Raw genomic sequence first — 23925 nt, forward strand, 5'->3', positions numbered from 1 at the left:
GTCGTTTTGGGACACCCTGAAGTTGTGTAAGGGGCTATATAAATGCAGGTGTTTTTCTCTATCTTCAACCAATTATTTTATTATCTGAGCTAATATCTCACGATCTGACTTCACGTGTTAAATTTTAATTTGAAGACACTGCAATGAGATTGCTTTTTGCTGTTTTGCTGGGTGAATAATTCTTGTAGTGATGGTTATGATGGAGTGTAAGAATTCAGACATGGAGTAATTTTCATTGGTGTCCTGTGATGTTTTTTTCTCAATGAGATGTGGTTGCGGATGGCAACTCCAGCATTTATTACCAATCCCTAATTGCTCCTTGTAATGCGTGGTTTGATGGGCCATTTCATTCGCAATTTGCTTTCAAAGGACATTTAAGAATGATATTGCTGTTGGTCTGGAGTCACATATGGGGCAGGACAACAGACTTCCATCCCAAAAGAGCAACAGTGAATCAGATGGGTCTGTACGACAATGGTTGCATTAGCCAGTTTGTTTTTTTATTGAATTGAGATTTCACACATTCTCCCCGTGTCTGCGTGGGTTTCCTCCGGGTGCTTCAGTTTCCTCCCACAGTCCAAACATGTGTAGGTCAGGTGAATTGGCCACGCTAAATTGCCCATAGTGTTCAGGGATGTGTAGGTTAGGTGCATTAGTGAGGGGTAAATGTAGGGGAATGGGTCTGGGTGGATTACTCTTCGGAGGGTCAGTGTGGACTTGTTGGGCTGAAGGGCCTGTTTCCATACTGTAGGGAACTTAATCTAAACCATCTGCCACGGTGAGATTTGAACCCATCGTTCTACAGCATTCGTACTGGATTACAAATGCCAGTGACTTTATCAGATTGGAGAGGAAGATGTAATGTAATATCCCTCAATTTAAAATCAGTGTACAGAAGAAGCTTGTTGGGATATCTGACAGTTGTTCCACCCTCTTGTTGCTCCAAATCCTTGGGTACAGGTGACAAATACAACTTTTTAACACCGAGGAGAGGGCAGACAGTGGCTCTGGTTTAATGTCTTTTCTGAAAAATGACACCACCAGCAACGCTGCCCTCTGCCAGTGCTGCATTAGCGTGCCGGTCTAGAATTTATGGTTAATGCTTAAGAGTGGGCCAATGATCCCAGGACCTCTGACCCAGGGTTGTGAGTGTGACCTAATGATAAAGCAAGGGATTTACATTTATATGCCATTTACTGTTGAGGACACAAGGGAGAACTCTCCTGCTCTCCTTCAAAATATAGCAAGGGGTCCTATATACATGTATTCCCCCAGGTGAAGTCTCCAATACCGCAGCACTCCTTCAGTACTGCACTAAAGGGTCAGCCTGGATTTTTAACAGTCGAGTCCTGGGAGGAGACTTCAAGCTGGAACATTGTGATTCAGGGACAGAAATGCTACTAACAGCACCCGTGAACAGTTGACATAAATCTGGGAGAAACTGTACCCAAATGCAGAGAGAAAGAATTTGACATGTTTATGAGAACAGTCAGTGACTGCTGTCGATAAAGGAAACATACAGGTGCAAGAGGCATGCAACCAGAAACCGTGGCTAACATCCAATGAGAAATGAGTTAATCTTCGAGAATCTTGCATGGTCATGGAGTTGTGTGACCCGAGGTGGTATTTTTCAGTAATATTGGAAAGTAGGAGGGCACAAGACACAGAAAGAAATTGAAAATGGACTGTTGTCTGATTATTAGCTTTGTTTTGTCTCTAAGAGGAAGCAAACATAGAACATAGAAGCACAGAACAGGCCCTTTGGCCCACAATGTTTTTTGTTTAATACTAAAGGGTATTAAATCTTTCATTACAGACCATCCACAAGTATATTGGATGTCTGGATATTTCCCTTGCTCTCATGCCGCTGAGTTTTGATGGCCCTCAAGTTCTTCACCAGCATCATTTTCAATTCAGACTTTGAGTTCACAAATTATATCACACAGGAGTAGGCCATTCAGCCCATTGTGCCTGTGCAACCTTATTCCTGGATTATTCAAATAGTTACACTCAGCCACTCTTTCTCAACAAATATTTCCTTTTAAGTATTCCCGCCTTCAAAGGTACCTTCCAAACCCAAGAACCTGGATGGACAAGGGAAGCAGATGCATGGGAACACCACCTCCTGCCACTGCCACCCTAACTCATAAATATATCACTGTTCCTTCACTATCGCCTGGTGAAAATTCTGGAACTGCCTCCCTAACATCACTATGGGTTTAGCTGCACCCAATGGACTGTGGTGGCTCAAGAAAGCAGCTCACTACCATCTTCTCCAAGACAATTACGAATGGGCAGCAGGTTTTGGCCAAGCCATTAATGCCCACATCCCATGAATGAATCATAAGAAGCTGCAGATGCTTTGCCTTTGCTTCATAGCCCCTGTCCCTCCCACTGCTCCCAGACCTGCAACACTTTGAGTGTAAAATTCTCATTCTTACTTTCAATGGCCTCACCATTCCAATCTTGGTCGCCTCCTACATTACTGTAACCCTCCAAGTGACCTGCTTCTCTACAATTCTGGCCTCCTGTATATCCCCATCACTCACATTGGTTGACGGGAGGACCGGGCACACCTGTAAATGCGTCCCCACCAAGGTCATATGCATTGTTCCACAGTGAACAGTCAATTAGTGTTCTGTGGCACTGTGACTCAGTGGTTAGCACTGCTGTCTCACAGGGTCCCAGGTTAGATTCCAACCTCGGGCAACTTTCTGTGTGGAGTTTGAACATTCTCCCTGTGTCTGTGTGGGTTTCCTCCCGCAGTCCAAAGATGAGCAGGTTAGGTGAGTTGGCCATGCTAAATTGCCCATAGTGTTAGGTGCATTAGTCAGAGGGAAAAGGGGTTTGGGTGGGTAACTCTTCAGAGGGTTGGTGTGGATTTGTTGGGCCGAAGAGCCTGTTTCCACACTGTAGGGAATCTAATCTAATCTTATGGTCAATATATTGGTATATTTTTAAAATGCAGCACGCGTCCTGAAGATATAAAAATTTCATACACCTGAACATAATGGGTGATCCTGTCTTTATTGATAAGATCGGTCTTGAACCAGCTTCAATGAAGCATCTGATTCATTATTAATTTCTAATCGATTCCCTCTTATCTGGATCCCAAGCATTCAGAATTCCTCTCTTGAATCTCAGGTGCTTGCTGCTTGAGAGTTCCAGATGCTTGGGATCCAGGAGACAGATACTTTACTGGTGAAGGAGCAGGGATAGAAAGAGACTTGAGAATCAAGTACTTGAGACTTGACAGTACTCCATCTGTCTTTCTTCCTCTTGTTGCATTCTTTATATTATTTGAACCGACCTGTTTGGAAATGTCACAACACAGTTTGGAGCAAACAGGTTTTAAACCCAGCCCTTCTGGCTCAGAGGTATGTTCACTACTGCTGTAAGACCCTCCCTTTTACACTCTAAAAGCCCCCTAAACCACTGCAAGTTAAATGAAGCAACAGCACACTCTGGTGCTGGGAAGATATCATTGCAGAAAGATCCGACTGCGTAGAGACAGAACGAGATAGCTGAAAGAAAAAGAAGCAGAGAATTTGGTTTGAAATTCAGAGACAATACAGCAGTTGCTTTACACTCAATGAGACCAAGGGTCATTATTGTTTAGTGTAACAGCTCAATGCTCAAAACACATAGCAGCTAGGGAACTTCTAAACCATCTGACTGGGCTCACCCTCTGGCACACACGACTTACAACTTCTCACAAACTAAACCATAACTATGGTCCAACACACTGGAAGAGGTCTCCTTATGAGGAGGTGACTGACTGAAATTTCCATTCTATACCTGAACCCACATTTGAATCCAGTGCATTTTATGCTTCAGAGATACATAGTGGGCGCTATAAGTTTATAAAGGAGTTTTATTTGAGTCCTTAAAATGTTTGCTTTCACACCTCCAGCTGTTTGCCTACACCCAGGCTTCATTCATCAGAGATAGCAAACAGATACCAGACACACATTATCAAGCACAGGAACACTGATGGCGAACTGTGACCCTGTGAGAGGTTCACCTGCCTCTAAATCTCAAAATCCACAGGTCCAAGTCCTATTCCAGGATTTGAGTCGAACAAATCAAGGCTGGCACTCCAGTGCAGTGCTGTGGGGCACTGCATTGTCAGAGATACAGTTTCAGAGACGAGGTGTATAAACTGAGGTCCTATTGGCCTGTTTAAGTGGATGTTAAAATCCTATGGCTCAATTCAAAAGAAGATTCAGGGAGTTATTGCTGCTTTCCTGCTCAACATCTGGGTACACTCCTTTTCATCATTTATGTAAATGATTTGCACATGAACATAGCAGGTATAGTTAGTAAGTTTGCAGATGACACCAAAATTGGAGGGGTAGTAGAGAGCAAAGCAGGTGACCTCAGATTACAACAGGGTCTTGATCAGATGGGCCAATGGGCCGAGGAATAGCAGATGGAGTTTAATTTAGATAAATGTGAAGTGCTGCACTTTGGAAAGGCAAATCAGGGCAGGATTTATACTTTTAATGGTAAGGTCCTGGGGAGTGTTGATGAACAAAGAGACCTTGGAGTGCAGGTTCATAGTTCCTTGACCGTGGATAGTGAAGGCAACATTTGGTATGTTTGCTTTTATTGGTCAGTGCATGGAGTGTATGAGGTGGGAGGTCATGTTGTGGCTGTAGAGAACATTGGTTAGGCCACTTTTGGAATACTGCATGCAGTTCTGGTCTCACTGCTACAGGAAGCATGTTGTGAAACTTGAAAGGGTTTAGGAAAGATTTACAAGGATGTTGCCAGGGTTGGAGAGTTTGAGCTACAGGAAGAGGCTGAATAGGTTGGTACTGTTTCCTCTGGAGAGTTGGAGGCTGCAGTATGAACCTTAAAGAGGTTTATAAAATCATAAGGGGCATGGATAGGGTAAATAGACAAGGTCTTTCCCCTGGAGTGAGGGATTTCAAAAATAAAGAAGATAGGTTTAGGGTGAGATGGGCAAGATTTAAAAGGGGAACTTTATTGCTGGAACTCTGTTCCCTGGATGCTGCCTGACCTGCTGTGCTTTTCCAGCAATAAAGTTTCAACTTTGATCTCCAGCATCTGCAGACCTCACTTTCTCCTCGAAGATTTAAAAGGGACCTAAGTGGCAACATTTTCATGCAGAGGATGGTGCGTGTATGGAATGACAGGAATTGGTAGAGGATGGTACAATTACAACATTTAAAAGGCATCTGGATGGATATATGAATAGGAAGGGTTCAGAGGGATATGGGCCAAATGCTGGCAAATGGGACTAGTTTTATTTAGGATACCTGGCCGGCATGGATGAGTTGGACCAAACGGTCTATTTATGTGCTGTATATCTCTTTGACTCAATCTATCCCTTGCTGAATGTTGCAAAATTATTGAGTTGATTATCATCACACTGTTAACCACAGTCATCAAAAAAATGTTGGCAGGATATAGATGTTAATCTGTGATGTTTGAAACAACCAAACCAGGAGCTGAACACTACAGAATCCAGCTGCAAAGCAACAATCAAAGGTTGCACCTCCCCTGGGAAGGCTAGAATTCCAATGAAAACCAGATCCAGCTTGGGAGCATTTATTCAGTGAATACTGCCCCTGGACCTCATCCAAAACACGATTGACCCTATCCTAGTTCACAGCATGTACTCCACACCAATCACTGCTGACACTTAATTTATATTCTGCTCCTGATCTACGAGCATTACCTCACTCAACTTTACATTTCTCACCTTCGTGTTTGAATCCCTTCACTTTCCCCACCTCTCTAGCCTTGCCAGCTTTAAAACCTTCACTTGGAATCTCCATCTCCAACCTCTTGATCGTTCATCAGTAGCATCTTCAGTCGTTAAGGAGCTTCTAACTCCAGGATCGCTCCACTTCTGCATCTCTTCCACTTTCTCTTCCTTTAAGATTACTGAAGACGTACCTCTTTGAACTTCTTTATGTCTTTTTATGTGGCTCACTGTCACATTGCATCTAGTAATACACTTGTGCAGCAATTTAGGATTCTGATAAATTGTAATGAATTTTATAATTTTGAGACTAAGAAAAGTAAGTAGATTCACTTAATTCAAGAAATAAGGTTAGTCATTTTAGAAATAATATAAATATTGGAAAAAACATGCTACACTTCTGTAATCTTCATCCTCCCACTTGAATGAATAATGCCACTGCATTCCAGGAATTTAACAAAAATGTTTTCTGCAAAACAGTTTAACTTTTTTCCTTCAGTTTCCTGAACTTTACTTGAATCGCTGGCAATGATGGAAATGACGTGTTTTAAGACATGTAGAACCAAGCTTTCAACACCTCCATTCCTGCAGACACTAGCCAGCACTGCACTGAAAAGTCAGCTTGATACGTTATACTCCGGCCTGGGATAGGATTTCAACCTGCAGCCTGGTGATTCATAGGCAGGTGAATTTCCCACAGAGCCAAGGTTAGCCAACGATTTCTAGAACACAAATAGGAAATTCTCTGATTCATCTCCTTGAATACAGACATGAAGGGGCCATGGTCACTTTAAGTCACAGAATCATAGAGATGTACAGCACGGAAAGAGACCCTTCAGTCTCACTCGTCCAAGCTGACCATAGAGTCACAGATTTGTACAGCATGGAAATGGACCCTTTAGTCCAACCATCCAGGCTGAACACAATCCTAAACTAAACTAGTCCCACCTGCCTGATCCTAGCCCACATCCCTTCAAACATTGCCCATTCATGTACAGATAGCTTGAACTAATCTAGTCCCATTTGCCAGCATTTGGTCTAAATCCCTCTAAGCCCGTCTTATTCATATATCCATGCAGGGACCCTTTAAATGTTGTAATTGTAATTCTTTCTAATTGGACAGACAGAACGAGATAGTCTATTCAAAGTTGTTGTGTATCTTATTCAGGATCTCTGGTTTAGTTTCAGTTATATTACACGAAATATTTGTGCCACAGTTTGAAACAGAATCTGCCAGATGACAGGAAAGTACTTGATTCAATGTGTGAGGGTAGCTGCAGCAACAATTCACTGCTCTAACACTCTCAATGTTCTTTCTACCAGCAGCTTGTCGCAACAGATTAAGCTGGGCCTGCTGCCAGTCAGGACAGCAACTTGTCTCTACACGCCATGCACAGATGGACCTCTCACCGATAAGCAGATTACAGCTTCATACACACACTCTATCCCTTTCAACCACAACACTTCACATGTCACAATACAAACCGAAACAACTGCGGATGCTGTAGAATCAGAAACAAAAACAGAAACTGCTGGAAAAGCTCAGCAAGTCTGGCAGTGTCTGTGGAGAGAAAGCAGAGTTAACATTTCGGGTTGAGTGACCTTTCCTCAGATTTCTCTCCATGGATGCTGCCAGACCTACTGAGATTTTCCAACAATTTCATATATCACCGCACTGAAGAAACAAACTAAAAATTACAAGGAAGACTGTGCCATTTCACTCCTTGAGTCCTCTCCACCACTCAATAAGAATCAAGTTTCTATCTTAGCTCAATCATTTTCCTGTCCAACTATAAAATGCTCAGTGTCCAAATATCTATTAACCTCAGGCTTCAATATAAAGCAAACTTTGTTTTAACTGGCATCATATTTCAAGAGAACCAACATCATCCCTGTGCCTAAGAAAGCTCATGCAGCATGTCTCAATGACTACCACCCAATGGCCCTAACTTCAGTGGTCATGAGGTGCTTTGAAAGGCTGGTCATGGCATTAATCAACTCCAGCCTCCGCATGACTCTTTACCCACTCCAAGTCCAAATTAGGTGCCATATCACTTGCCCTTCACTCCTCCCTAGAACATCTTGACACCAAGAACAGCTACATTAGAATCCTACTCATTGACGACAGTTCAGCCTTTAACACTATTATCCTCTCAAGACTGATTACTAAACTTAGAGGTCTCGGACTAAGCCCCACTCTCTGCAACTGGATCCTCAGTTTCCTGATCCACAGGCCACAATCAGTGAAGATTGGAGACAATATTTCATCCTCACTAACACTCAACACTGGAGGCCCCCAGGGGTGCGTACTCAGTCCCCTACTGTATTCATTGTATACCCATGACTGCGTCACCAAATAATGCCACTTACAAGTTCGCTGATGACACCACCATAGTCGGTCAAATCTCAGATGGCGACGATACAGGCTACAATGGTAGGTGAAAGACCTGGAAAAATGGTGCACTGAGAACAACCTAGCTCTCAATGCCAGCAAAACCAAGGAACTCATTATTGACTTTTGGCAGGATGTTACTCATGTCCCCCTACACATTAACAGCACAAAGGTGGAACGAGTGGAGAGTGTCAAGCTCCTGGGAGTGGTCATCCACAACAAACTTTCTTGGACCCTTCACACGGACGCACTGGTTACAAAGGCTCAACAACGTCGCTTCTTCCTCAGGCAGCTGAGGAAATTTGGCAAGACGGTGAATACCCTTGCCAACTTTTACAGGTGCACCATCGAGAGCATTCTATCTGGATGTATCACTACCTGGTATGGGAACTATATCTTTCAAAATCGGAGACGGTTACAGAGAGTGGTGAACTCGGCCCGGACAATCGCAAAGGCCAACCTCCCGTCTATATGATTCATCTACCAGGCCTGCATTAAGGAAAGGCCGCCAGCATTCTTAACGATCCATTCCACCCTGGCAATGTTTTCCTACAACCTCTACCATCGGGGAGAAGGTACAGAAGCCTGAACACACGCACCAGCCGGTTTCGTAACAGTTTCTACCCTACTGTTGTTAGAATACTGAATGGACCAACAAAGTCTTAACATTCGCCTGTACCTGTGTTTTTTTTGCCGCGGTTTACCTATTATTTACTTTCTATGCTACTTAACTCTGTGATCTGCCTGTATTGCTCACAAGACAAAACCTTTCACTGTGCCTCGGTACACATGACAATACATTCAATTCAATTCATTGTATTAACCAGTACTCACAATAAACTGGAACAACACAAATACCAGGACTTTACTGTGTTATCGTGATCTCGAGTAGTCAATTGAGGGTGCAACTGAGACGGCTGTTTTACCACTAAGTTTTATTTAAAGCAAAGTTCCATTATTATATAAATGATTTATGCTGTCAATAAAGTATAACAGTTCTATTATTTAGTGTGTGTTTTACATTGATAATATGGCCCTCTTGATAAACCGGAATATTTGATCAACCAGTACATTCCTGGTCCCCAGGTGCCGATTAATACAAGGTTGGCTGTACTCAATGCCTGAGCTTCCGCAGCCCTCTGGGAAAGAGAATACTAAAGCTTCACCACCCCATGAGTAAACAAACATCTCCTTATCTGAATCACAAATGGCCAACACCTTAGTCTCTATTTGAGTTGGGGAAAACATCCTGTCTGCATTCACCTCATCAAGCCCTCTAAGAATTTTGTCTGTTTCAAATAGACTACCTTGATTCTTGTAAGCTCCCATTCTACTCAATCTCTCCTCTTAATCTAAACCTGTACGCCCAACAATTACGTTAATGAACCTTAGATGCATCTCTGCTACGGGAGGCATATCGTCCTCGAGACAAGAGGACCAATATTGTGCACCAGATAGTCTCACCAAAGCAACAAGGCTTCCTGACCCAAAATCACAAGCCCTCTTGCACTAAGGGCTATCACAGTCTCAGCTTTCCGAATTGCTTTGTGTACCTGTATGTTAACATCAGACACAAAGGGCTTTTGCCCGAAACGTCGATTTCGCTGCTCCTCGGATGCTGCCTGAACTGCTGTGCTCTTCCAGCACCACTAATCCAGAACATGTCAATGACCCAGTTCATTCACTAGCAGCAAGCATTTTGGAAGAGACAGCATTGAAGCCAGATACCCTACAACGAAACGAGTCCAATATCTACAACCCACCCAGTACTTTGATCAAGATCTTGGTGCTCAGCTGGAAGCATGGCAGTGGCTGGGGGCCTGGATCACAACTTTGATGGTCAGAGATCGAACCCAATCTGGGAAGAGTGAACCCAACGCAGCGGTGAGGGAGGTTCCCGGCATCTGCGATAGCGGTTAAGAGTAGGCAGCCAAAACTCGCCTGGAGAACGGGACAAAGTGGAGGAGATCGAGCCCTCGTAGGGAGTGTGAGCCCAGCATGGCGAAGTATTTAGGAAAGACTCGAGAGTGTGGTGCTGGAAAAGCACAGCAGGTCAGGCAGCATCCGAGGAGAAGGAGAATTGATGTTTTGGACATAAGCCCTTCCTGATGAAAGGCTTTAGCCCGAAACATCGATTTTCCTGCTCCGTGGATGCTGCCTGACCTGCTGTGCTTTTCCAGCACCACACTCTCGACTCTAATCTCTAGCATCTGCAGTCCTCACTTTCGCCTTGTTAAGAAAGACTGTTGAACTTATAACTTTATTTTTGCAGTCTTCCACCTTATAGTAAGAAAGACTATATTGTTCAACTTTTAAACTTTGTTTTTTTTATTTTTCTACTTTATACCTAATATTTTGTACCTAGGTACTGTATACCAAAGGTGGCAGCAGGAAAGGTAACATTGCACACTTTTCAATGTACTCATGTACTTCTGCACTTGAGTACACATGACAATAAAATCTAATTTTAAATCTAGTTTTCCTCCTGGCTTTTTCTCACATCAGTGTTCTGAAGATTCATTTTCTATCTCCACAGACAGCAAATCCCTCAACAGCACCTTTAAAAATTCTGGGGATTGCGGACAACTGGCAACACCCGCACCTGTATGTTCCCCTCCAAACCACATATGGCCCTGACTTGGAAATATATCATTGTCCCTTCAGTGTTGCTGGGTCAAAGTCCCTTCTCAACAACCCATCCCAGTTGACTATGGCAGTTTAAGAAGGCAGCTCACCACCACCTTCTTGAGGTCAATGATAGATGAACAATAAATGACAGCTGAGTCAGAGATACTCTCATCCCACGAATGAATTTTGTCTCATGAAGAATTGACCCTAAAGCATATCTGCATTCTCCCTCTCCCTTCCAAAACCTATTCTTATATAACAAGAGTCATTGATGGGGCAAGGGCAATTATAATGCGATTAGGCAAGAATTAGGATGCATAGAATGGGGTAGCAAAATGCAGGGGATGCAGACAATCGGAATGTGGAGCTGGTTTAAGGAACAGATATTGCGTGTCCTTGATAGGTATGTCCCTGTCAGGCAGGGAAGAAGTGTTAAGGCAAGGGAACAGTGGTATACTACAGAAATTGCATCTCTTGTTAAGAAGAAAAAGAAGGCTTATGTGCTGATGAGGCAAGATGGTACAGATGAGGCGATGGAGAGTTACAGATCAGCTAGGAAGGATTTAAAGAGAGAGTTAAAAAGAGCAAAGAGAGGACATGAGCAGTCTTTAGCAAATAGAATAAAGGAGAACCCTGTAGCTTTCTATAGATATGTGAAGAATAAAAGGATGACTAGGGTAGGAATAGGGCCAGTCAAAGACAGAAGTGGGAAGTTCAGTGTGGAACCTGTAGAGATCGGAGAGGTGCTAAATGAACATTTCTCATCGGTGTTCACTCAGGAAAAGGAGAATATTGTGGAGGAGAAGAATGAGGTACGAGATATTAGACTAGAAAGGATCGAGGTTAGTTACACACAGGTGTTATCAATTCTAGAGGGAGTGAAAGTAGACAAGTCCCCTGCGCCAGATGGGATTTATCTGAGGATTCTCTGGGAAGCTAGGGAGGAGATAGCCGAGCCATTGGCTTTGATATTTGAGTTGTCATTGTCTACAGGTTTAGTACCTGAGGACTGGAGGATTGCAAATGCTGTGCCATTGTTCAAGAAGGGCAGCAGAGATGACCCAGGTAATTATAGACCAGTGAGCCTTACTTCTGTTGTAGGAAAGGTTTTGTAAAGGATTATAAGAGATAAGATTTATAATCATCTAGCAAGCAACAATTTGATTTCAGATAGTCAACATGGTTTTGTTAAGGGCAGGTCGTGTCTCACAAACCTCATTCAGTTTTTTGAGAAGGTGACCAAGCATGTAGATGAGGATAGGGCAGTTGATGTGGTATACATGGACTTCAGTAAAGCCTTTGATAAGGTTCCACATGGTAGGCTGATGGAGAAAATGCAGAGGCATGGAACTGAGGGTGATTTAGTAGTTTAGATTAGAAACTGGCTTTCCGGAAGAAGGCAGCAAGTGGTGGTTGATGGAAAATATTCAGTCTGGAGTCCTGTTACTAATGGTGGGCTACAAGGATCTGTTTTGGGACCACTGCTGTGTGTCAGTTTTATAAATGACTTAGACGCAGGCATATGGGGGTGGATGAGTAAATTTGAAGATGACACTAAAGTCGGTGGAGTAGTGGACAGTGTGGAAGAGTGTTACAGGTTGTAGGGGGACTTGGATAAACTGCAGAATTGGGCTGAGAGGTGGCAAATGGAGTTCAATGCAGCTAAATGTGAGGTGATTCACTTTGGGAAGAATAACAGAAAGGCAGAATACTGGGTCAATGGAAAGATTCTTGGTAGTGTGGATGTGCAGTGGAATCTTGGAGTCCATGTGCATAGATCCCTGAAAGTTGCCACCCAGGTGGATAGTGCTGTTAAAAAAGCATACGGTTATGTTAGGTTTCATTGGTAAGGGATTGAGTTCTGGAACCGCAATATCATGCTGCAACTATACAAAACGCTGGTGCGGCCAAACTTGGAATATTGTGTACAGTTCTGGTCCCCATATTTCTGGATGCATGTGGAAGCATTGGAAAAGGTGCAGAGGAGATTTACGAGGATGTTGCCTGGTCTGGGGAGAAGGTCTTCTGAGGAAAGGCTGAGAGACTTGGGTCTGTTCTCACTGGAAAGAAGAAGGCTAAGGGGGGATTTGATAGAGACATACAAGATGATCAGAGGATTAGATAGGGTAGACAGTGAAAGTCTTTTTCCTAGGATGATGATGTCAGCTTGTACAAGAGAGCATAACTACAAATTGAGGGGTGATAGATTTAAGACAGATGTCAGAGGCAGGTTCTTTACACAGAGAGTGGTAAGGGCGTGGAATGCTCTACCTGTTAATGTAGTCAACTCAGCCACATTAGGGAGATTTAAACAATCCTTAGATAAGCACATGGATGATTTTGGGATATTGTAGGGGGACGAGCTGAGAATAGTTCACAGTTCAGCGCAACATTGAGGGCCGAAGGGCCTGTTCTCCGCTGTATTGTTCTATGTTCTAACCTACAGCTTACTTACATATTCCTGAGGAATTCCTAATTTATTCCAAGAAACAAAATCATATTTGAAAATAAATATTTAATATCATGACTTTTTATGAACCCCACAAAAATCTAAAAATCGCAAATGACTAACCAACGCCACTGATACATTGCTGTATATCTGAATTTCAAGGCCATCAGGTTTCAGCTCATTGGGCCTCAAACTCTCGCATTCCCTCCCTAAACCTTGACACTTCTCTACCTCTAATTCCACCTTTTAAATGATGCTTAAAACCTATCTCTTTGACCATGTCAGTCATATGTGTGACCTAGTGTCAAATGTTATTCAATAATATCTCAGTGAAGTGCCTTAGAATATTGATATCATGTATTTAATAGAAGCACAATGTATGTTTTCTTTCTACCTCCTGTGAGTTTCATACTTTACTGTTTCTGTACAGCACATAGGTGATCAGACTGAGTGCATGCATTTGATAGATAAGTAAATCTTTAACTTTTCTAAACCTAATTTAACCCAATTTAATATGTGGCTGGCATTAAGCTGGAATCTACAGTTTAAAGTCTGTAGAATGCTAGACTTAAACAAGGATTTTTCTTCCACGGTAGGATGGAAAATAAATCAGGAGACAATGGGAGCATGTAAAAAGGGCAGTACATTAATCATGTGTGACTTTAAACTTCAAGCAGATTGAGAAAATAAAATTGGCAGAGGTCACACACGAAAGAATTTGTAGAAAGTGTTCATCCGAGGATATGGAAAGACGTGGATGCATTAGTAATCATCTTACAAGCATCATTAGATTCTGGAAAAGTTGAGGCAGTTTACTAGTTAATGTAACACCCCTATTTAGAAAAGAGAGGGAGACCAAAAAAAAGTTACAATTGGCTACTTAGCTTAACTTTTGGTGTTGGAAAAATGTTGGAGTCTATTATAAAAGATGTAATAGCAGAGCATTTAGAAATATATCATATGATGAAGCAGAGACAACATATTTCATGAAGTTTAAACCAGGCTTAATGAATAAATTACAATTCTTTTAGGAGGTAAGAAGCAGGGTAGATAAGGGGAACAAGTAGATGTAATATATTTAATTTTCTAAAAGGCATTCAATACGGTACTGCAAATAAGGCACCTTAAGATAACACCTCATGGTTTTGGAGGTCATATATTAACACGAAGCAAGGATTGGCTACCTAACAGAAGTCAGAGAGTTGAGATAAGGGGCATTTTCAGGATGGAGAAAGTGAGGACTGCAGATGCTGGAGACCAGAGTTGAAAACTGTGGTGTTGGAAAAGCGCAGCAGGCCAGGCAGCATCTGAGGAGCAGGAGAATTGATGTTTCAGGCATAAGCCCTTCTCCTGCTCCTCGAATGCTGCCTGGAACCTGGAACTAAGAATGCCAAGGGATCAGTCCTGAGACTATAATTATTTACAATATATGCTAATGATTTGCATGAGGGAAGTGAATGTACTTTCACTAAATTTGCGATGACATAAAAAGAGGTAGGAAGGCAAGTGGTGAGTCCTCAGAGGGATATAGACAAGTTAAGTGAGTGGGGAAAGTGTTGCAGATGGAATATAAGAGGCAATGTGTGGTTATGTACTTTGGCAAGAAGAATATTATTTAAATGGAGAAAGACTGCAGAATGCTGTATATCAGAGCAATTTGAACGTGCTTGTGCATGAATCCCAAAAAGCCCACATCCAAGTTCAGCAGATAATCGGGAAGCTAGGTTAAAGGATGGCCTTTACTCCAAAGGGAAAGGCATATAAAATGTGGCACTAGTTAGATAACACCTAGAATACCGTAAAAAAAAATTGAATCCCTAATCTAAGAAAAGATACGCTTGGCATTGGAGGCAGTTTCAGGAAAGGGGAAGTCAAGTAGTTTGGGCTTATATTATTGGAGTTTAAAAGAATGAGAGGTGACCTTATTGAACCAGGTAAAGTTCTTAAAGAACTTGACAGGATACTTCCAGCGACATCATTTCTCTTTGGCAGTGAACAGGACCAGAGGGCAAAGACTCAAAGTAAGACGACCACCCATTTAAGAAAGAAATAAGGACAACTTTATTCTCTCTGTGAGGGTAGTGAATTTGTGAAATCCTTCACCACAGAGTTATCAAGGCGAATATTAACAATGTTCAAGGCTGCAATAGATTATTAATCAGTAAGGGAATCCAGGGTTATGGGGAAGAGGCAGGAGAGTGGAGTTAAGGATTACCAGATCAGCGATGATCTCATTGAATGGCAGAGCAGACTCGATGGACTGAATGGCCAACTTCTGCTTTTACATCTTAGGGACTCAGTCGGAAAACTAGACTACTGACAGCCTTTAAGGCAGATAACTCAAAAAACTACCTCTGTTCTCACCCAACTAAAAGCCTGTCTAAATACATTGGAAAAGTCCTCCAGAATTTGACTGCACAGAGCAGGCAATGTAGTTGCAAGTACAAGACTGGGGATATTGTTATCAAACCTACAGTTATCAGTTCAGCTGCTGCAAGCTCCTGTTACGCTCCGCAACCCGTGCCCACTGGCCATGAGAAGGCTCTTTAGGCACTGTGAGCCCAGTACAAGGTTATAGTCTGTGACCTGTTTGCACTTACGTTCATTACCACATTGTTAGAAACATCACCAAGTATGCATCACCCTCTTCAGGCTCTCAACCCAGAAACAGAGCACTGATCCTATGTACCAATCATCAATAATCCAACTCTTAAAGTATCAGGAGACAAACCGTACACAGCTTCATAACAGTTTTGCTCCTGCCTTAAGGAACTTTATAACTGTCGTTACAACCATAGAAAGTCTTTTGTTCTGAGGGTTTATCATGACATTAGTGATTTTCTGTTCAAGCTTAACTTTCCAAGTAACATTATTTATTATAAAAATTGCTATAGATGGTAATTATAGATATACCTGGTTTTGACTTATAGTTATATTAGATATGACGATATACGAGCTATTCTTTTCTAAATTCTCCATTGATCATTTCAATCCTTTACACAGCTTCAATCAATAACCAACTAACACTCAACTATAAACATGATTTATGGCCAGTGATGAGCAGCTCCATTACATCACTGCAAGTTGATCCAGGGTCCTAAAGCCCTTTTACAACATAAAGAAAGTAATCGTCCTCCCCATAAAATTATCTCACACTTACCTGGGTTGAATTCCATTTATCATTTTTCTGTCTATCTTGCCAGTCTACTGACATCTTCCTGCAGACTACATATTTTTTGCTCACTAACAACTAACATCCAGTTCCAGTATCATTTGCAAACTACTCGGCCCTGCGCCCAACACTGAAATTGAAATGATTGATACTCCCCACTTGTGTGGATGAGTGCAACTCTGACAACACTCAAGAAGCTCAACACCATTCAGGACAAAGTAACCCACTTGATTGACATCACAGCCATAAATATTTAGTCCATCCACCATCAATGCTCATTAGCAGCAGTGCATGCTACCTATAAGATGCATGACAGAATTTTGCCAAAGATATTTAGACAGCATCTTCCAAACCCACGACCATTTCCCTTCAAAGGAAATGGGCAACAGACACATGGAACACCACCACCTGCAATTTCTCTTCCAAGCCACTCACCATTCTGACTTGGAACTCGATCAAAATTCTGCAATTCCCTCCATAACAGGACTGTGGTCTACCTACATATTACAGCTGCAGTAGTTCAAGAAAACAGCTCACCACCACCTTCTCAAGGAACAACTACGGACAGGCAAGAAATGCTGGTCCAGCCTGTGATGTCCACATCCAAGTGATAAAATAAATCCACAAACAGTCAGGGATCCAATACCTAATATCCTGTGGAATCCATTTGAAACAACCTTTCATTTACAAAAGCAATAATGAGGAGTCACAATGGACTCAGAACATTAATTCTGTTTCTCTCTCCACGAATGCTGAAAGACCCATTGAGTTTCTTTGGCATTTTCCAATTTTATTTCAGATTTTAAGCATCCCTAACATTTTACTTTTACAAATGTACCTATTGACCATAAACTTTAATTTTTGCCACTGAGGCAATTTTAGATCCAGCCTATCACTTTCCCAAGGACCTCATGAAGGTTTCATTTTATTGATACACCTGCCTTCTGGAACCTGGTGAAAAGCCATGCTCAGACCTTTTCAGAGGTGATCAAACAAGCTCCATGGATTGACCCTCTTGTTTGCCTCATGAAAACTCTCCAGGATGCTAGAGATAGGCAGACACCTTCACTTAGATGAGGAATTCAAATTAAATGGTTCACGGGAATGTTTCTGTAATGACCTACTAAATTATAACTTTAATTTTTTTTAAAAAATTTTAATTATAGGAATATCCCTCTCTCCTGTCTGTCTCTGTCTGGTTCCATGATTACAAAATTGACATTTTACCGTAGCACTCTGTACATAGTTTCAAACTTTCACAACTATCCAAGGTGGCATTCTTGTCAATCTTAGCAAGTGTATTAAGATATTAATAAACCAGAGATTAGAATGCAAAGGCCAAAGAAGATGATGTGCAACTGTTTTATATATTTCAACAGAAACATAACACATTAAGTAAACATACTGTTTCAAAGTAACTGACTTGGCATCCTTAAAAGCGTTGACTAGTGCATGTGAAATAAAACCATGTTTCACCCCCATGTGCCCTCCTCATTTTAAACTAAACATTTTGACAATGACACTGTCTGCTTGGCTCCTGCTCGTCTTCCCAAGCTGAAGATAAAACATCAAATATTTGACCTCTGGTCTCTTCAGCTCTTTGTGGCAAATTTTCAAACTTACGGAGAATGCTTCCCAACACCACTCCCAAATGTCTCGCTCCAATTTTCAACATTCTATTCCCTTGTTCTGGAATCTCCCATGAGAGAAACAAATTTCTCTTTACCTCCTCTACTCATTGCATTCAAGATCTTAAATACATGGACTAGATCACTCCTTAATTTTCTATACCCAAGGTAATAAAAGTCTAGTCGTTGACCCAAAATTTAATCCCCGCGTAATAACTGAGGCACTTTGAGGATAAGGAGCCTTTGCAAAGTAAATTGTCAGGGAGGTGGAAAGCAATTGAAATTATTTTTAATCAAACATTTTATCTGATTTATGTGAAATTTCAATCCAAAAATCCGTGGATAATCAAGAAAGAGCATAGTTTAAATTCAAACGTAGACTAATCATTCCAAGCATATGTCCAAATGAATAGTCATATTTGATTGTTAATGCTTATAGATCCATTTTGAAAACTATCAGGTAATACTAAGTATAGTGTAGTGAAGAATTACACTTATATCTGAAGCAGCAACTCTCTCATACGTTTTTCTTGCGTCATCAAAATATCAGTAAACACAACAATCTGCCCTGCTCTGCATTATCATTGCTGCATTCAGAAAGTTCAAATGACAATACTCAGTTAAGGACCAGGAGGATTCCTGAGGCATAGTGGTCATGTCCCTACCTCTCAGCCAGGAGACCTGGCTTCAGGTACCAGAGTTGTCTTACAACATATCTAACCAGATTGATTAGAAATATCTAGAAGGGACTCAAGTGACATCACAATCCTAACGGACTCAAAAGACGTTGGTAACGTTAGTACCCATGCGGTCAGAAGTGCATCTTAAAAGCAACTTCCCAGCCTTTGGCACATATCCAAACCTGTCAAATTTTTATATAGAATCCCTACAGTCTGGAAGCTGGCCATTCAGCCCAACAATTCCGCACTGAACCTCCAAAAAACATCCCTCCCAGACCCATTCCCCGACACTACCCCTGTAACCCTGCATTTCCCATGGCTACCTCACCTAACAGACACATCCCTGGACACTATGGGTAATTTGAGAACAAATCTTCTCAAAAATTGGTAATTTCCCATGGCCAATCCAACTAACCTACACATCTTTGGACTGTGGGAGGAAACCGGAGCATCCAGCAGAAACCCATGCATGTCAAGTAGCAGCTGACATATCACAATTGGCCTTAATTCACCTCCCACCACCACCTCCGCCAGCCAAATTTCAAAACTTGGCCCTTCTTTAGAAAAAGGCTCCATTTGTGGAACTGATAATTAGGCTCAATTGTCATTCCTCCACAGCCACAGAAAACTATCTCAATTTTCAAGGTTTCATGTGGTATGGGGAGCTAAAGGGGGAATTTGACATCAAGGTAGAGGATCAGTCATGATCATATTGAATGACAGAGGAGACCTGAAGGACCAAATGGCCTACTCCTGCTCCTTGCTTCCATTCTCTGTAACATAACCAAGCGATGTTTAACAGTGCAGGCTGAAATAATGTAGACGGGCAGTTAGTGCCTTATATTCACGTGGCACACCTAATGCATGGGATTCCACAGGAGTGCCATGATGGATAATTAGACCATTCTGAGATATTAGTACAAATTGCACCAACACTGGTCAACACAGATCAGTGGGTGGCATGGTGGCTCAGTGGATAGCACAGCATCAAGAAGCTGAGTTCGATTCATGCGTTGGGTGACTGTCTGTGTGGAGTTTTGCACAGTCTCCCTGTGTCTGTGCGGGTTTCTACTGGGTGCTCTGGTTTCCTCCCATAGTCCAAAGATGTGGAGGTTAGGGTGGATTGGTCTTGGTAAATTGTTTGGAGTGTCCAGAGATGTGCAGGCTAGACGAGTTAGCCATAAATGTGGGGTTATGGGGATAGAGTAGATCCAGGTGGGATGCTCTTCGGAGGGTTGGTGTGACTGAATGGCCTCTACATGCACTGTAGGGTTTCTATAAAAGAGAAAGATTTTAAAGGGTGTCTTGGGCTGGATAGAGTAGGTGCGGATATCCAGGTCCACAGTATCAGGCTGCTGAAGGCCAGGTCTTCAGTGATGGAGTGAGTGAAATTGGGGAGCTCAAGGGGCACGAATTTCACAAAGGCAGAGAATTGGGAGGGTTCTGGAAGCTTCAGGGGTTACAGTGAAAAGGAGGAGAGAGGCCATGGAAGGATGTGGATTGATAAAATGGAAGCATTGACAAAGTCAGGTCAGGTTGTGAGGGATGGGGAGAGGTCAGTGCAATGTGTGAATGGGCCCTGGGCAGTAACTATGTGCCCAGTTACCTGTAAACCGACAGAAAAGTGCTGAGAAGCGACAACCCTTTGTGTAGGTGGAGAAAAGGCAAGTTCTTGAAGGTAAAATCCATCAGCACCAAACTGAACCAGAGCAAAAACAATTAAGTAAATTCCACTCACTTGATGAAATATGTTGCACCTTCAAAAGTGAAAGCTTGTTCCCAGCCACGAGGCAGATCTGCAAGTTCCAAAACAAAAATCCAACAATAACGTACAATAAACCCTGAGCGTCTGGCTCATAAACAATGTAGCGTTTGAGAGAGACCTCATTCACTGATTCCTTACCTGGACGGCGCCTGTGCCCTGTTCGAAATCCCTGTCCGGATCTGGGATCTATCCAGGTGGTCGAACAAGTTAAATCACTGTACACACACAAAAAAAAACATCAAATGTACCCCAGCAGTGCCAGAAGTTTTGGGAGGACAATTTAATCTGCAAAACTCTACCGCAAAGTCCAACTCTACAGAAAGGCAAACTTTCTCAAAGATACTCAACTCTATGAAGAAGATCCGCCCATCCCGTGTCACTGCCGAGTTCCAATATTTTGGAAGGGGTTCCATTTGTCCTGGGGACGGGTGGTCTTCACTTTCTCCTCCGTCCCTGTCTCCCTCACCCCCCCGGGGGGTAGCGCCCTGCTCCCCTGTGCACTCTCTCGGGCTCGCTTCCTAGTTAAAGGGATCAGTCAGTTGTCAATATCACCGCTTCCTGAGTCCCGCCTGCATCTGAAACTCCCTCCCTCCCTGCTCCCAGAGAGAGAGAGAAAGAATGTGCTCCGGAATAAATCACACTCCAATGATACCACCCACACCCTCCCAGGAGAAATTTCAGGTTGCTGTGCAGATCAAAATCCAACTGAGTCAGTCACATTTGCACACACAAACTAAGCCTCATTTAAAAAAAAAAGTAACCTATTTTTCCTAATCCACGTGTTATTACACACCTCTGGAACAGGTAAGACTTGAAATAGGGTCTCCTGGTCCAGGGTAGGGACACTTCCACTGTGCCACACGGAGACTCCAAAGTACTATTCCTGGTGGAGGAGAGAGTGAGGATTGCAGATGCTGAAGAGTCAGAATTGAAAAGTATGGTGCTGGAAAAGCACTGCAGGTCAGGCAGCATCCAAGGAGCAGGAGAGTCGATCTTTGGGGCGTAAGCCAGGTATACCCCATGCGGTCTCCCATCAGGCCTGAGTCTGCTTAGCTTCCGAGATCAGACCAGATTCGATGTTTTCAGTCTGGTATGTCTAACCCCATCCCCACAAACTTTCCTCCTTGCCACCTTCCTCACTTTCCCTGGGTTAATACTTGTCCTGCAGCCGACACCCACTGAAGGGAACTGACCATTTCTATTTACGGGATCCTCCTGTGCACAATCTGGCTGCCAGATTTCCTACACTGCAGCTTTTTCTTTCAGAAACAGCTTATCGTCACACACTTAACCTCCCCCTCCCTCCCCCAAGCCTGTCTGCAGGGAAACTGGGGGAATGAAACAAGCAATTGAACCCCATCATGAACACTCTTCCCATGACTGGCAAGTCCTAGCCCAGGATTCGAACACAGACATGGGGACCACTCCATTGTGCGTCAAGACCCGCTGAGACTACAGCAGCAACTCCTGGGAGGCCTGGTGGTAATATTACTGGGCTATTAATCCAGAGACCTAAAAAACATTCTGGAAAGGAGGGCAGCACGGTGGCTCAGTGGTTAGCACTGCTGCCTCAGCACCAGGGTCCCAGGTTCGATTCCAGCCTCGGGTGACTGTCTGTGTGGACTTTGCACATTCTCCCTGTGTCTGTCTGGGTTTCCTCCAGGTGCTCTGGTTTCCTCCCACAATCCAAAGATGTGCAGGTCAGGTGAATTGGCCATGCTAAATTGTCCATAGTGTTAGGTGCATTAGTCAGAGGGAAATGGGTCTGTTGGGCCGAAGGTCCTGTTTCCACACTGTAGGGAATCTAATCTAAAAAAAAACCTGTGTTCAAATCCTGCCACAACAGATAGTGGAATTTGAATTCAATTAAAATCTAGAGTTAACATTAGTCAGAGGGAAATGGGTCTGGTTGGGTTACTCTTCGGAGGGTCGGTGTGGACTTGTTGGGCCGAAGGTCCTGTTTCCACACTATAGGGAATCTAATCTAAAAAAAAACCTGTGTTCAAATCCTGCCACAACAGTTAGTGGAATTTAAATTCAATTAAAATCTAGAGTTAAGAGTGTAATGAATATGAAAGAAACTAATGTCATTGAGGAAACAACTATCCTGGCCTACATCACTCCTTGAAAGTGCAGTCATAGGTAGATAGGATAGTGAAGAAGGTGTTCGGTATGCTTTCCTTTATTGGTTAGAGTATTGAGTATAGGCATTGGGAGGTCATGTTGCAGCTGTACAGGATATTGGTTCGGCTAGTGTTAGAATGTTGCATACAATTCTGGTCTCCTTCCTATTGGAAAGATGTTGTTAAACTTGAAAGGGTTCAGAAAAGATTTACAAGGATGTTGCCAGGGTTGGAGGATCTGAGCTATAGGGAGAGGCTGATCAGACTGGGGCTGTTTTCCCTGGAGCGTCGGAGGCTGAGGAGTGACCTTATAGAGGTTTATAAAATCTTGAGGTGCATGGATAGGGTAAATAGACAAAGCCTTTTTCCTGGGGTGGGGAAATCCAGAACGAGAGGGCATAGGTTTAGGGTAAGAGGGGAAAGCCTGAACACACGCACCAGCCAGTTTCCTAACAGTTTCTACCCAACTGTTGTTAGAATACTGAATGAACTCACAAACTCTTAACATTCGCCTATACCTGAGTTTTAGTTTTTGCCGCTGTTTACCTATTATTTACTATCTATGCTACTTAACTCTGTGATCTGCCTGTATTGCTTGCAAGACAAAGCTTTTCACTGTGCCTTGGTACACATGATAATAAATTCAATTCATTCATTCAAAAAATTAATCTAAAAGAGACCTAAGGGGCAACATTTTTACGCAGAGGGTGGTGCATGTGTGGAATGAGCTGCCAGAGGAAATGGTGGAGGCTAGTACAATTGCAACATTTAAGAGGCATTTGGATGGGTATATGAATTAGTAGGGTTTGGAGGGATATGGGCCAGGTACTGGCAGGTGGAACTAGATTGGGTTGGGATATCTGGTTGGTATGGACAAGTTGGACCGAAGGGTCTGTTTCCATTCTGTACATCTCTATGACTCTATGTGACTCCAGACACACAGCAGTGGGACTGTCACCCTCATCCTGTAACTGAATGAAAAAGCTCTATTTCATTGTAAAGCACTTTGGACTTATCCATCCGTGTGGTCAAAAAAGCAAATATAGGCAATAGACAATAGACAATAGCTGCAGGAGTAGGCCATTCTGCCCTTCGAGCCTGCACCACCATTCATTATGATCATGGCTGATCATCTTCAATCAGTATCCTGTTCCTGCCTTATTTCCATAACCCTTGATTCCACTAGGATTGAGAGCTCTATCCTACTCTTTCTTAAATGAATCCAGAGACTGGGCCTCCACTGCCTTCTGAGGCAGAGCATTCCACACACCCACCATTCTCTGGGTGAAGAAGTTTCTCCTCATCTCTGTCCTAAATGGCCTACCCCTTATTTTTAAGCTGTGTCCTCTGGTTC

At 42.8% G+C, this 23925-nt stretch overlaps 1 protein-coding gene across 1 annotated transcript in view; it reads right to left on the reverse strand.

Moving 5' to 3' along the window:
- plekha6 (pleckstrin homology domain containing, family A member 6) overlaps positions 1–20985 on the reverse strand; it is a 330961-nt gene extending 309976 nt beyond the window's left edge. Inside the window, exons 1-3 of the mRNA XM_043716433.1 lie at positions 20797–20985; positions 20587–20663; positions 20422–20479 (exon numbers count right to left, since the gene is read on the reverse strand). Of these exons, the coding sequence (XP_043572368.1) occupies positions 20422–20479; positions 20587–20663; positions 20797–20861 (200 nt within the window). The 5' untranslated portion in view covers positions 20862–20985. The remainder of the gene's footprint in view (positions 1–20421; positions 20480–20586; positions 20664–20796) is intronic.
- Positions 20986–23925: the final 2940 nt, after the last annotated feature.

Source organism: Chiloscyllium plagiosum, chromosome 26 (genome assembly GCF_004010195.1).
Source record: "Chiloscyllium plagiosum isolate BGI_BamShark_2017 chromosome 26, ASM401019v2, whole genome shotgun sequence".
In the NCBI taxonomy this organism is placed as follows: domain Eukaryota; kingdom Metazoa; phylum Chordata; class Chondrichthyes; order Orectolobiformes; family Hemiscylliidae; genus Chiloscyllium; species Chiloscyllium plagiosum.